The 16,377-nt window shown below is 37.1% G+C and overlaps 1 protein-coding gene across 2 annotated transcripts in view; it reads right to left on the bottom strand.

The window, feature by feature from the left end:
• Window positions 1-16,377, bottom strand: part of GABPB1 (GA binding protein transcription factor subunit beta 1) — an 80,437-nt gene that overhangs the window by 10,610 nt on the left and 53,450 nt on the right. The window contains exons 5-6 of one of the 2 annotated variants that reach the window (XM_079912614.1): window positions 15,656-15,767; window positions 15,155-15,268 (exon numbers count right to left, since the gene is read on the bottom strand). In XM_079912614.1, coding sequence (XP_079768740.1) covers window positions 15,155-15,268; window positions 15,656-15,767 — 226 coding nt within the window. Of the gene's footprint in view, window positions 1-15,154; window positions 15,269-15,619; window positions 15,768-16,377 lie in introns of both variants that reach the window. The other variant, XM_079912613.1, reaches the window with a different exon arrangement.

Below are 16,377 nucleotides of genomic sequence, written 5' to 3' on the forward strand. Positions count from 1 at the left end.
TATGTTCTCAATGTTTTATGAAAGGTTCAGAGAGGATTCTGGCAGCTGAACACAGCACTCCAGGTCTTGCCTAGGTAAAGAAATTGCCAAAATCCCTTCCCACAAGCTACGCCCAACTACTGATCCCAAAAGACTACACATAGCAGCTTTACTCATAATAGTCAAAAACTTGAAACAAATCAAATATCTGTCAAAAGTAGAATGAATAAACTGGTAGATTCATGCACTGGAATACTACACAGCAATTAAAGTGACTCCTGATGTGATGCAACAGGAGATTACAAAATATCCCTGTGTTCTTATTGGAAATGTTTGACCTGAATCTAATTATTAAGAAACAAATGAATCTAGAATGTGAGTGATCCTGCAGACAACTGGCTTAAACTCTACAAAGATTTCAGTGTCATAAAGAACAAGTGAGGCAGTAAGACTGTCCTAGATTGGGGGAGACTAAAGAGACATAATAATCGAATATAGTGTGTGAACTTTGATTGGATCCTGGGTGAAAACAAATAGTTATAAAGGACATTTTGGGGATAATTGAGGAAACTTGAATATGGACCATATGCCAGATAATATTACTAAATTAATATTGTTTTTAAGAAACATAATAGAACTGTGAATACATAGGAAGCTGTCCTTGTTCTTGGTAGATACATGCTGAAGAATTTAAGGATGAAGTGTCATGATGTCTTTAGCCTACTTTCAGATAATATGGCAAAATAAAAGCATGTGTCTGTGTTTGTGTGTGAACATGCAGGTGTGGCAAGATGTTAACAGGTGGTGAATACAGTTGCAAGGTATAAAGTTCATTCTCCAATTTTTCTATGGGTTTTAATAACTATCAACATTAAAAAACATTTTAATATAACTAATTCTGAAAAAAGAAATGACCAAAAAAACTATTTCTAAATGATATGGTTTTTTGAAATGTGTTATTTGAGGCAACACTTTACCAAAAGTGTAATGAAATAAAATCATTCTCTCCTGAAGTCACACTACCCTTCAGATACACAGTTACTCTGAAACACGCCAAGTTGCTACCAAATTCCAGCAGAATGTCATGGATATTAATGACCAAGGGATTTACTAAATACAGAGATGCTCTAATTAAACAAACTCCTTTTTTAATAAAAGGCAAGATAAGTACTAGGACCCTAGTTTTCAAGGATGAACTCATGGTAACAGGCCTGGCTGCAACCCTGTTACTGTGTTATTTGGGTAATCAAGGGTCACAATGCAAACCACAGATGATATTCAAAATGCAAAAACCTTTATGTTTTGAGTTCTCTCATTTTTGTTTGTCTTAAACCATAATTAGGCTTTATCACCAAGCACTTAAGAAAATTTCAGGAAGATAATTATTAAAATGAAATGTAGGGCATAAAACAGTAATGTATTCAATAGAACAACTACTGAGGTTTTCAAAGACATTAACTATTGCTTTGATCTTGTAAAAAATATCCATATGAAAAACAAATGTTCACTATGGTTGAATGTTAACTATAAGTAGCAAGTATTTTTAAAAACATAATCATATGTAAGAAATTTCTGAGACCACATATGATCAAGGCACAACTCAAGAACTTTCATCTTTGCACTATTTGGAATGACTGTCATTAAGATAAGAGAGTTCTTGCCTTTCATCTAAAAAGCTTTCTTTTTAAGTTGTGCTATGGTAAGGAATTTAAGAAAAAATTATAAGGAAACCAATTATGTAAGAAAACAAAGAACCCCCTCAGTAATCCTAAAAACAACCCAGCAGTGAAATGTTGAAACATGTAAGAATAAAACAGAAAGCCTAAAAACTTTAAAAAGAATGTTATTTAAAAAAATATACATAGACAGATATATCCAAATATAAAACCCCCGGATAAAAAAATAACTAATAAATATTCATTGGTCTAATTTAAAAGTCAAGTTATAATATACAAAGAGAGCCTAGATAATCTACAGCATCTCTGAAAATGTTTGAGACCTCTTGTTCAACATGACTTTTGAATTTTAATGCCATAAAAGTCAACTAAGACAAGGAAAAAACTGTCTTTCAGATGTTACTAGAAGATTGAAAATTCTATATGCATATAAATATTTCAATAAAATAGAAACTAGGCTTACTGAAGAAAAAAATAACATTTCAAAAGTAGGATTGCCTGCAATAGAACCTGACATTTTTTTTAAAAAGGCAAAAACAAGACAATCTTATGAAGCCCAGTAACATATACCTGAAAGCCAATTCACTTTTATTGATCTACTTTAGGAACAGACAAAAAAAAAACAACAACATGCAAAGGGGACCTGACTCAAATTTCACTATTAGGAGAAAGGAGGGAAACAGCCACCAGATGCATTATACCTTTGGAAAAAACCACCTTATTAACAATTAGCTTAAGTTGCTCTAAAGACAAAAAGAAGGGTAGTCACAGATGTCCATTTAATGGGATTATATAGCTGGGCCGCAAGAAAGAATAAGGCTAAGCAATGCAAAATCAATGTAAAACTGTAGGTTAGAGCCATAAAATATTGTTTTATAAGAGTTTCATAAGGACTAAACTACACTGCAGATGTAAGGCCTACATCCAACCAATTTTAACTTCTGATTCTACAACTAAATAACTCTCAAATCTATTCACTTCTTATTATCCCTTTGCCAAATCCTAATCCACGCTACCATTATTTCTTCCCCAGGTGACTGCATTAGACTCCTAACTAAACTCCCTTCCAGAGCCCACCAAAGAAATCATTTTAAAAGTCCTATATAATCTTACCTTCAATTACCATGACTTACTCTCCCACTTGCTGAGCTCAGCCACGCTGGTCTCTGAGTCCTCTGAAAGGACAAGCTTTCCTGCCTCAAAAGCTTCACATGTGTCCTCCTTCCTAAAATGTTCTTCCCCCAAGTTTTGCTCCACTAATTCCTATGTATATTTTTTAATATACATAGGAATTAGTTTAAATGTAGTATAGTAAATATATATAGGAATTAGTTTAAATTTAGTTTAAATGTCTCTTCCTCTAGAAAGACTCACCAACTTGGTCAAAATCCTGTATTCTTTATATATACCACGAATCACAAGTATTTATCTGAGTGAATAACTTTAATATCTCATTCTACTGAAAGACTACGTGTTCCACAAAGGTTGGGACTGTATATGATTGTTTACCAGAACATAAGAGATATTCAACAACAATCTGTTCAATGAATGAATAAATATTTTTCTAATTGTAAATGAACAGCTATTTGTAAACCAATATATGGAAAACTTAGCTCAAGAACAGTTTTGAGTTATTCCTTTAACATAAGCATGATATATCCCTCCATGAATTTTTATTATTTGTACATTTTAATTTTGTCCTAAAGCAAGAAGTGAGAGTAAGGGTGAGAGCTTCCTGGAATTTTGATTTTCCAAATAGGAAACACCTGTAACAGACTGGTGTGTAAGCTTTGGTAGAAAAATAGGACAACATGATTGCCTCTGTTTAATAGTGTACCACCAGGGGCGGTTTTCTTATGAGGAAAAAGGCAGCTGCAATCCCCAAAAGAAAATATTTACTTTTTTGTATCTTCATTTTGGAATACATTCCAAAATGGAATAACTTGAAATGAGTTCTTACCTATCTAAATCCTTAAATCCCATTCATTCTTTAGGGTACAACTCAACCTCACCCCACTCCCCTAGCCCCATGCCCCAACTCCAGCTAAAAGTAATCTCTGTCCTCTGAAGAACTATAGTGCCGACCGGCACTCACCAGCCCGAGAGGCTTGTTTGCTCACACGCCGGGGCGGGCGGGACTGGGAGTTGAGCCTCGGGCTTCGGTCGGAGCGCAGGGAGAGGACCGGGGTTGGCGGCATGAACACAGCCTGCAGGGGTTTAGTGCGCCACGTATAGCCAGGAGGGAGTCCGGGGAAAAGTCTGGACCTGCCGAAGAGGCAAGAGACATTTTCTTCCCTCTTTGTTTCCTGGTGCGCCAGGAGAGGGGATTAAGAGCGCTGCTTAAAGGCCCTCCAGAGACGGGCGGGAGCCGCCGCTAAAAGCGCGGACCCCAGAGACGGGCATGAGACGCTAAGGCTGCTGCTGCTGCCGCCACCAAGAAGCCTGTGTGCGAGCACAGGTCACTATCCACAACCCCCTTCCGGGGAGCCTGTGCAGCCCGCCACTGCCGGGGTCCCGGGAACCAGGGACAACTCCCCCGGGAGAACGCACGGCGCGCCTCAGGCTGGTGCAACTTCATGCTGGCCACTGCCGCTGCACGCTCGCCCCGCACTCCGTGCCCCTCCCTCCCCCTGGCCTGAGTGAGCCAGAGCCCCTGAATCAGCGGCTTCTTTATCCCTGTCCTGGCTGAGAGAAGAACAGACGCCCTCCAGCGACCTACACGCAGAGGTGGGGCCAAATCCAAAGCTGAGCCCCTGGGAGCTGTGAGAACAAAGAAGAGAAAGGGAAATCTCTCCCAGCAGCCTCAGAAGCAGTGGATTAAAGCTCCCCAATCAACTTGATGTACCCTGCATCTGTGGAATACATGAATAGATAACGAATCATCCCAAATTGAGGAGGTGGACTTTGAGAGCAAGATTTATGATTTGTTCCCCTTTTCCTCTTTTTGTGAAAAGTGTCTATGTGTATGCTTCTGTGTGAGATTTTGTCTGTATAGCTTTGCTTCCACCATTTGTCCTAGGGTTCTATAAGTCCGTTTTTTTTTTTTTCTTTTTCTCTTAACAATTATTTTTTATTTTAATAACTTTATATTTTACCTTACTTTATTTTATTGTACTTTATCTTCTTTCTTTTTTTCCTTCCTTCCCTCCTTCCTCCCTCCCTCCTTCGCTCCCTCCTTCTACTAATTCTTTCTTTCTACTTTTTCTCCCTTTTATTCTGAGCCGTGTGGTTGAAAGGCTCTTGCTGCTGCAGCCAGGAGTCAGTGCTGTGCCTCTGAGGTGGGAGAGCCAACTTCAGGACACTGGTCCACAAGAGACCTCCCAGCTCCACATAATATCAAACGGCGAAAATCTCCCAGAGATCTCCATCTCAAAACCAGCACCCAGCTTCACTCAACGACCAGCAAGCTACAGTGCTGGATATCCTATGCCAAACAACTAGCAAGACAGGAACAAAACTCCACCCATTAGCAGAGAGGCTGCCTAAAATCATAATAAGTCCACAGACACCCACAAAACACACCACCAGACGTGGACCTGCCCACCAGAAAGACAAGATCCAGCCTCATCCACCAGAACACAGGCACTGGTCCCCTCCACCAGGAAGCCTACAAAACCCACTGAACCAACCTTAGTCACTGGGGACAGACACCAAAAACAACGGGAACTACGAAACTGCAGCCTGCAAAAAGGAGACCCCAAACACAGTAAGATAAGCAAAATGAGAAGACAGAAAAACACACCGCAGATGAAGGAGCAAGATAAAAACCCACCAGACCTAACAAATGAAGAGGAAATAGGCAGTCTACCTGAAAAAGCATTCAGAAAAATGATAGTAAAGATGATCCAAAATCTTGGAAATAGAATAGACAAAATGCAAGAAACATTTAACAAGGACCTAGAAGAACTAAAGATGAAACAAACAGCAATGAACAACACAATAAATGAAATGAAAAATACTCTAGATGGGATCAATAGCAGAAGAACGGATAAGTGACCTGGAAGATAAAATAGTGGAAATAACTACTGCAGAGCAGAATAAAGAAAATGAATGAAAAGAACTGAGGACAGTCTCAGAGACCTCTGGGACAACATTAAACGCACCAAGATTCGAATTATAGGGGTTCCAGAAGAAGAAGAGAAAAAGAAAGGGACTGAGAAAATATTTGAAGAGATTATAGTTGAAAACTTCCGAAACATGGGAAAGGAAATAGTTAATCAAGTCCAGGAAGCACAGAGAGTCCCATACAGGATAAATCCAAGGAGAAATACGCCAAGACACATATTAATCAAACTGTCAAAAATTAAATACAAAGAAGCATATTAAAAGCAGCAAGGGAAAAACAACAAATAACACACAAGGGAATCCCCATAAGGTTAACAGCTGATCTTTCAGCAGAAACCCTGCAAGCAAGAAGCCAGTGGCAAGACATATTTAAAGTGATGAAGGAGAAAAACCTGCAACCAAGATTACTCTACCCAGCAAGGATCTCATTCAGATTTGATGGAGAAATTAAAACCTTTACAGACAAGCAAAAGCTGAGAGAGTTCAGCACCACCAAACCAGCTTTACAACAAATGCTAAAGGAACTTCTCTAGGCAAGAAACACAAGAGAAGGAAAAGACCTACAATAATGAACCCAAAACAATTAAGAAAATGGGAATAGGAACATACATATCGATAATTACCTTAAATGTAAATGGACTAAATGCTCCCACCAAAAGACACAGATTGGCTGAATGGATACAAATACAAGACCCATATATATGCTGTCTACAAAGAGACCCACTTCAGACCTAGAGAAACATACAGACTGAAAGTAAGGGGATGGAAAAAGATATTGCATGCAAATGGAAACCAAAAGAAAGCTGGAGTAGCAATTCTCATATCAGACAAAATAGACTTTAAAATAAAGACTATTAGAAGAGACAAAGAAGGACACTACATAATGATCAAGGGATCGATCCAAGAAGAAGATATAGCAATTGTAAATATTTATGCACCCAACATAGGAGCACCTCAATACATAAGGCAAATACTAACAGCCATAAAAGGGGAAATCGACAGTAACACATTCATACTAGGGGACTTTAACACCCCACTTTCATCAATGGACAGATCATCCAAAATAAAAATAAATAAGGAAACACAAGCTTTAAATGATACATTAAAAAAGATGGGCTTAATTGATATTTATATGGCATTCCATCCAAAAACAACAGAATACACTTTCTTCTCAAGTGCTCATGGAACATTCTCCAGGATAGATCATATCTTGGGTCATAAAACAAGCCTTGGTAATTTTAAGAAAATTGTATCAAGTATCTTTTCCGACCACAATGCTATGAGACTAGATATCAATTACAGGAAAAGATCTGTAAAAAATACAAACACATGGAGGCTAAACAATATACTACTTAATAACGAAGTGATCACTGAAGAAATCAAAGAGGAAAGTAAAAAATACCTAGAAACAAATGACAATGGAGATACGACAACTCAAAGTCTATGGGACACAGCAAAAGCAGTTCTAAGAGGGAAGTTTATAGCAATACAAGCCCACCTTAAGAAACAGGAAACATCTCGAATAAACAACCTAACCTTGCACCTAAAGCAATCAGAGAAGGAAGAAGAAAAAAACCCAAAGTTAGCAGAAGCAAAGAAATCATAAAGATCAGATCAGATATAAATGAAAAAGAAAGGAAGGAAATGATAGCAAAGATCAATAAAACTAGAACCTGGTTCTTTGAGAAGATAAACAAAATTGATAAAGCATTAGCCAGACTCATCAAGAAAAAAAGGGAGAAGACTCAAATCAATAGAATTAGAAATGAAAAAAGGAGAAGTAACAACTGACACTGCAGAAATACAAAAGATCATGAGAGAATATTACAAACAACTCTATGCCAATAAAATGGACAGTTTGGAAGAAATGGACAAATTCGTAGAAATGCACCACCTGCCAAGACTGAATCAGGAAGAAATAGAAAATATGAGCAGACCAATCACAAGCACTGAAATTGAAACTGTGATTAAAAATCTTCCAACAAAGAAAAGCCCAGGACCAGATGGCCTCACAGGCAAATTCTATCAAACATTTAGAGAAGAGCTAACACCTATCCTTCTCAAACTCTTCCAAAACACAGCAGAGGGAGGAACACTTCCAAACTCATTCAACGAGGCCACCATCACCCTGAAACCAAAACCAAACAAGGATGTCACAAAGAAAGAAAACTACAGGCCAATATCACTGATGAACATAGATGCAAAAATCCTCAACAAAATACTAGCAAACAGAATCCAACAGCACATTAAAAGGATCATACGGGACTTCCCTGGTGGTGCAGTGGTTAAGAGTCCGCCTGCCGATGCAGGGGATACGGGTTCGAGCCCTGGTCCGAGAGGATCCCCCATGCCGCGGAGCAGCTGGGCCCGTGCGCCACAGCTACTGAGCCTGCGCTCTATAGCCAGTGCTCTACAGCAAGAGAAACCACTGCAATGAGGGGCCCGCACACCGCAAAAAAGAGTAGCCCCCACTCTGGCAACTAGAGAAAGCCCGCGTGCAGCAACGAAGACCCAACGCAGCCAAAAATAAAATAAATAAATTTAAAAAAAAAAAAAAAAAAAGGATCATACACCATGATCAAGTTGGGTTTATTCCAGGAATGCAAGGATTCTTCAATATATGCAAATCAATGAACGTGACACAGCATATTAACAAATTGAAGGAGAAAAACCGTATGGTCATCTCAATAGATGCAGAGAAAGCTTTTGACAAAATTCAACACCCATTTATAATGAAAACCCTGCAGAAAGTAGGCATAGAGGGAACTTTCCTCAACATAATAAAGGCCATATGACAAACACACAGCCAATGGTGAAAAACTGAAAGCATTTCCACTAAGATCAGGAACAAGACAAGGTTGCCCACTCTCACCACTCTTACTCAACATAGTTTTGGAAGTTTTAGCCACAGCAATCAGAGAAGAAAAGGAAATAAAAGGAATCCAAATCGGAAAGGAAGAAGTAAAGCTGTCACTGTTTGCAGATGACATGATACTATACATAGAGAATCCTAAAGATGCCACTAGAAAACTACTAGAGCTAATCAATGAATTTGGTAAAGTAGCAGGATACAAAATTAATGCACAGAAATCTCTGACATGCCTATACACTACTGATGAAAAATCTGAAAGTGAAATCAAGAAAACACTACCATTTACCACTGCAACAAAAAGAATAAAATATCTAGGAATAAACCTACCTAAGGAGACAAAAGACCTGTATGCAGAAAATTATAAGACACTGATGAAAGAAACTAAAGATGATACATATAGATGGAGAGATATACCATGTTCTTGGATTGAAATAATCAACATTGTGAAAATGACTCTACTACCCAAAGCAATCTACAGATTCAATGCAATCCCTATCAAACTACCACTGGCATTTTTCACAGAACTGGAACAAAAAATTTCACAATTCGTATGGAAACACAAAAGACCCCGAATAGCCAAAGCAATCTTGAGAACGATAAACGGAGCTGGAGGAATCAGGCTCCCTGACTTCAGACTATACTACAAAGCTACAGTAATCAAGACACTATGGTACTGGCACAAAAACAGAAAGACAGATCAATGGAACAGGATAGAAAGCGCAGAGATAAACGCACGCACATATGGTCACCTTATCTTTCATAAAGGAGGCAGGAATGTACAGTGGAGAAAGGACAGCCTCTGCAATAAGTGGTGCTGGGAAAACTGGACAGGTACATGTAAAAGTATGAGATTAGAGCACTCCCTAACACCATACACAAAAATAAGCTCAAAATGGATTAAAGACCTAAATGTAAGGCCAGAAACTATCAAACTCTTAGAGGAAAACATAGGCAGAACACTCTTTGACATAAATCACAGCAAGATCCTTTTTGACCCACCTCCTAGAGAAATGGAAATAAAAACAAAAATAAACAAATGGGACCTAATAAAACTTCAAAGCTTTTGAACAGCAAAGGAAACCATAAACAAGACCAAAAGACAACCCTCAGAATGGGAGAAAACATGTGCAAATGAAGCAACTGACAAAGGATTAATCTCCAAAATTTATAAGCAGCTCATGCAGCTCAATAACAAAAAAACAAACAACCTAATCCAAAAATGGGCAGAAGACCTAAATAGACATTTCTCCAAAGAAGATATACAGATGGCCAACAAACACATGAAAGAATGCTCAACATCCCTAATCATTAGAGAAATGCAAATCAAAACTACAATGAGATATCATCTCACAGCAGTCAGAATGGCCATCATCAAAAAATCTAGAAACAATAAATGCTGGAGAAGGTGTGGATAAAAGGGAAGACTCTTGCACTGTTGGTGGGAATGTAAATTGATACAACCACTGTGAAGAACAGTATGGAGGTTCCTTATAAAACTACAAATAGAACTACCATATGACCCAGCAATCCCACTACTGGGCATATACCCTGAGAAAACCATAATTCAAAAAGAGTCATGTACCAAAATGTTCATTGCAGCTCTATTTACAATAGCCTGGAGATGGAAACAACCTAAGTGTCCATCATCAGATGAATGGATAAAGAAGATGTGGCACATATATTACAATGGACTATTACTCAGCCATAATAAGAAACAAAATTGAGCTATTTGTAATGAGGTGGATAGACCTAGAGTCTGTCATACAGAGTGAAGTAAGTCAGAAAGAGAAAGACAAATACCGTATGCTAACACATATATATGGAATTTAAGAAAAAAAAATGTCATGAAGAACCTAGGGGTAAGACAAGAATAAAGACACAGACCTACTGGAGAACGGACTTGAGGATATGGGGAGGGGGAAGGGTGAGCTGTGACAAAGCGAGAGAGAGGCATGGACATATATACACTACCAAACGTAAGGTAGATAGCTAGTGGGAAGCAGCCGCACAGCACAGGGAGATCAGCTCGGTGCTTTGTGACTGCCTGGAGGGGTGGGATAGGGAGGGTGGGAGGGAGGGAGACGGAAGAGGGAAGAGATATGGGAACATATGTATATGTATAACTGATTCACTTTGTTATAAAGCAGAAACTAACACACCATTGTAAAGCAATTATACTCCAATAAAGATGTAAAAATAAATTAATTAATTAAATAAAATAAAAAAAGAAAGCCATTCCTCTCTCCCACATCTTTTCCTTAGTAGAGATTCACCTATGCACCCCATAAACAGTTGAATAAATATTAAATTACACATAAAGATGAAATAAATAAGAAATATATGTTATTCAAGCAAATCTTTGCTGTAGTACACTCACAATCTTTAGATATTTACTATACAGTCTATTAGTAGTAAGAAATAGAACTTTTAAAATTTGGGTCAAATTCTTAAATTTTGGTGTGCCATAGGATCACTTTTGAGAGCATGTTAAAAACATGGATGTCACGGTCCCACCCTAAAGTTACTGAATCAGAATCCACTGGGGTAGAATTGGGGCAAATGATTGTTGAGAAGGTGATTCTGATTCACACAAAATTTAAGAATGCTGCTCTTGTTGATATTACCATATTAATTCAAACTAACTGAGAGCAGTTCAAATTAGTAGAAAACTTGAATCACAGAATATTTAAAGTAACACAGCCTTCTAATCATTGGGTACATAAATTAACAAGATAATTTCCAACTATTTCCAAGCAAAAATTCTACTAGTTTGTTTGAAGAACGTAGGGGCAGGACAGGAATAAAGATGCAGACATAGAGAATGGACTTGAGGACATGGGGAGGGGGAAGGGTAAACTGGGACGAAGTGAGAGAGTGGCATGGACTTATATACACTACCAAATGTGAAATAGATAGCTAGTGGGAAGCAGTTGCATAGCACAGGGAGATCAGCTCCGTGCTTTGTGACCACCTACAGGGGTGGGATAGGGAGGGTAGGATAGGGAGGGTGGGAGGGAGGGAGACGCAAGAGGGAAGAGATATGGGAACATATGTATATGTATAATTGATTCACTTTGTTATAAAGCAGAAACTAACACACCACTGTAAAGCAATTATATTCCAATAAAGATGTTAAAAAATAATAATAATGTAAAAGAGGACAATTATTATATTAATGTTAGAGATGCCTGATACTTCTGAATTATTCCACTCCAAAATTATGAAGGATGTTTTAAACAAGTATCTTGAAAACTGTGTCTGCATACTTTTAAAGGCTGTAAATATTTTCACTGATTTGTTTCAAAATGAGTAAGGTAATTTCATGTATCAAAAGACAGTTGTATCCTCCCTTTAAAAGAAATTAAAAATAAATAACTTAGTATTTTGATTTATGTATCACTTTGTTATGAGTTTGCTGAGTGTGAGTAGTCCTTTATATTAACCCAGGATATATTAATAAAATATTTCTGAAACCTCAGAGCTGAAAACTAAACCTCAGTCAATGATCAATGATAATATCTTAATTCAGATGACTATTGCGAGATGAGATAGTACACGTAAAGCACTTAGCATAATAACAACCTTATAGCAAGAACCCTATACATATTAATCATTATTTTTCTATATTTCATCATGCCAAGTTAAATTTATGACTTACATCAAGTGTTTCATCATGTTTTTCTGGCCTGGCCTGGACCTAGATAGACCTAATGATTATTTAATATAATTATGCACATTAGCATAGGCCTGTGGGCTCAGGAACTGAAATAAAAACTCCCAAAAAACCAATTTAATAAAAATGAACATTAGCAACAAACTCTTCAGGGTATACTGAGATTTATCAAATTTTTTTTTTGTACTTCTATCAAACAAAGAATCATGAAAATTATGCATGAAGATTAAAAATTTAACAAGTTAAATGCTCGGAAAAATAAAGGTTTATGAGAAAAGAATAAAACTGGAAATATTTACATAAAAAATGCCAGTAAGGAAGCAATTCAATCATCAAACAGTGACAATCTGAAGTTATATTTGCTTGTAACATCAAGAAGACATTTCGTTTCACAATGAAAGCATTATACTAGACTGATTTCCTTTATGATGTTCCCATTGGACTAACATTAAGATTTGTTTTATATGTCAAAGATAGTCCTAATGTAAACATGAAAGAACTATTTAAAGCCATAGTTCAAATGAAACAGCATGGTATTCTAGACTATCATGAGTACCTCCCCTCTGTATATAGGACCATGTCAGCCAGCTAGCTTCCATTTCAAATGCAGTCCATTTGCTGCTACACTGGCTATTTATTATCAGAAGATGTATTTACTGTACTACTTAGCCTGTAAAAGAAAAGAATAAGAGCAGTACCAGTTAGTGTACTGATGGTTCTTATATTTTCTTTTCAATCATTTAAAAAGGGCAAACAGGAGAACATTTATTTCAAAAGACTGCTCCAAAAGATACACCTCAGAAGTAAAACTAGGAATAGCGATGCTTTTGTTTCATACAAGACAAAGTGATGATTACACAAATATTTATTCCTATCACAAACCAAATTATAAACATTCTAGAAGAGACTCGGCCACTGATCACCTGAAGAAACTGCGTAGAGGAAACAGTATATTTAGTGGTCACAGACACACAACTTGGGAATCAGTCAGACCTTGAGCACAAACTTCCTTTCACCACTTAATAGCCATGCTACATTAGACAAAACTATTTAACCTCCGCAAACCTCAATTTCATCATATATAAAATGGGAGTACTACTTCATTTCCCAGATCCTGAGATGTCCTTGAAAAAACATATAAACATTTCTAAATCAGGATGAGTCTGACAAATAATGTTAAAAGAAACTGGACGGCCAAGAGGCAGAGAAATAACTTGACTGAGCATGTGCAAACTGACCTGCGAGAAGATATTTCTTTATGTGATTACACAACTCAGCTGAGTTGTTTATACTGGCGGCAATGTACTCACCTGAATTTTAACTTAATTTAAGCTCTTAAAATACCTTCAGAAAGATTTCACTATGATGTAGTATTGAAATAAAAAAATTGTTGTGCTCACAGAAGACTGTAAGTCACATGCAATAAAAATCAACTAAAATTGTCAATTCTCTCACACTAGACCACACATAACATTTTCAAAGGTAGAAGTTAGAGAAGTTGGTATGACCAATTTGTGGAGTCAAACATCTAAATGTAAAAACTTCGAGCTGACTTTGAAGAAAAGATTAATTTTCAGAGATATGTACTTTAATAAAGGCAAAAATTTTACAAGTTTAATCAAATAGAAATCCACCAATGAAATTAATTTTCTTTGATATACTTATGCAATTACAAAGGTGCTGAAGAGATCCAGGCATAGGTCATAAAAGCAGCATGTCAATAGGATGATACACGTAGCTGTTAATGGCCAAAAGTGATTCAGAAAAATCTTAAGACTCCCAAATATAAAGGTTTAGATTCAAACATTGATTACAATGCTAAAGAAGCTGGAGAATGAATAAATGTTTACTATTACTAGTTGAGGGGCATAGGGGGAGAGAGGGGGGAGGGAGGGGGGAGGGGGGAGACGGAGGGAGAGAGGGAGAGAGAGAGGGGGAGAAAGGCGAGAGATAAGTAACCACCCCCCCACCACCAAAAAATACATCATCCAATCATCACCTTGAAGAGTCAAATCCAGTAATATCTACCTTCGATCTTTTTGGTGAGGATTAAATGAGACGTGTAAAACATCAGCCATAGTGCATAGCACACACAGTAAACATGCAGCGAACTGTTGCTGTTATTATTATTATTAGTCACATTTTGAAAAAAAATTAAATAATGACAACAAATTATTCTTTACTTTCTTAAGCATTGGTCCAAATAAAATGGCTTAAACTACAGTAAGAAAAATAATTTTGTGGAGTCTTTTAAATTCCCTAATTAAAAAAATATTTTACTTACATAATTATAGCAAGAATTATTTTGGTTAAGTATAAAGGTAAACCTTATCAAACCAGCTATTAATACTGTTTGTAATCATTTAACCCCAAGTTATACTTTAATGGTGGTTGTTGGTGTGCTATTTCCTAGTTTTGTCAGTCACTAAGATTTTATGTCATTCTAATAGAGCTGCCAAAAATTAAAAGTTATGAAAAAGACAGCAGGTTCATATATACTTAGCTAATTTATTTATACAAAAAGTCAGAGTAGTAAAACAAAGCCAAATGGGGTACACAGACATGTTTTCTGTGAACCACACAAGTTTGTTTTTAATTTTAATTAATTTTAATCTTAATTTAATTTTAAATAATTGCCAAGATTTAATGTTCTTTTAAAATCCAGATTTTCAGCTTCCCTTGAAAAAAACAGAGTCTGGCAATACTAACTGAGCATTTTACTATAATCAGTTAGAGCTGAGTAGGAGATGCACCCTTGCCCCGCCCCACTCTCCTCAGATGGCCATAACCTCAACCCTGCCCCCTTTAGTCTTTTAAATTTCCTTCCTGGCCTGTGCAAATATTTGAATCTCCAACTTTCGATGTACACATTTGACTCGTTTTTCTAACCTGGAGTTTCTGAAGAATTGGACAATGGAGCAGATGCTTCAGCTAAGGCAGCTAATGTAGCTAATACTGATGTAGAGGAGTTTCCAAATTGAACAGCAGATACACCCGTTTCATCTACGATAAAGGAGAAAACATGTTTGAATTTTTAAGGAATTTAATCTAGTGAATTTTTCTGATCATTTGTTTTACTTTATTCAACTCTTAAATGAAGCTTAGATAATATTAGTTTTGTGAAAAACGAGCTTGGATAGCATTAACTTTTGAAAGGTAATACTGCAGTACATTTTGCAATATCACCTTTCTTTAGATTATTTTGCCTCATAAAAATTTTTTTGCCAATTATAACAAAGAAAACCAAGGTGGCTGATATAATCTTACCCTCATTCTCCAACAGTCCTTTCTTAAAAGGATGAATACCTACTAAAGCATAAAATCCCAACAGCTATCCTATATGCATCTCAATACCTGTTGCCTTGGATGAATTTTCTGAAGATACCAGACCTGTTAGGTTCACCACCCCTCCAGGTCCAATGATAAACTGTGGTGTTGCAGCGTGTATCGTCACAGTGTCGGGACTCTCTGGGTTTGTGTTGATTTGGTTCTGCATAGCAATCTAGAGGACAAATTACCACAGTGTTTTCAGAATTATAACCAGAACATATAGGACAGACTTTTAATGTAACATCCTGTAATCTAAGAATCATATAATACAAATGGAAATCTTTGTTTCTGGTCTACTGAAAGTATAGTGGTAAATCATAGATATGTATTTATATCCTGAGTTCCCCTATTAGGTAAAGCAGCAAAATCCCATGTGAGGCGAAGTAGGTATCTGAAAGGATTGTATAGAACTCAGTTGAGTGAATTCCCTGGTGGTGCAGCAGTTAGGACTCTGCACTTTCACTGCCAAGGGCATAGGTTCAATCCCTGGTCAGGCAACTAAGATCCCGCGAGCCACGCGGTGGGGCCAAAAAAAAAATCTGTGTTCTATATATAAATAGAACACAGTTGAAAGATATTCTGCTGCCCTGCAGCTACAGAAATTAAATTACTTAAATCAAATTATGTTCTCTACTATATTCAGCAATATATAACACTACCTATATAAAGCACATCCTTCTCAGTTAATTGTCCTCCATCCTCAACCCTAGGCTCCAAACTGCACCCTTGGGAGTAAAAGAATTGGAAGAAGCACAGCAAAATTTATTTTCCTGAACACATAA

This window comes from Stenella coeruleoalba, assembly GCF_951394435.1.
Source record: "Stenella coeruleoalba genome assembly, chromosome: 2".
Classification (NCBI taxonomy): domain Eukaryota; kingdom Metazoa; phylum Chordata; class Mammalia; order Artiodactyla; family Delphinidae; genus Stenella; species Stenella coeruleoalba.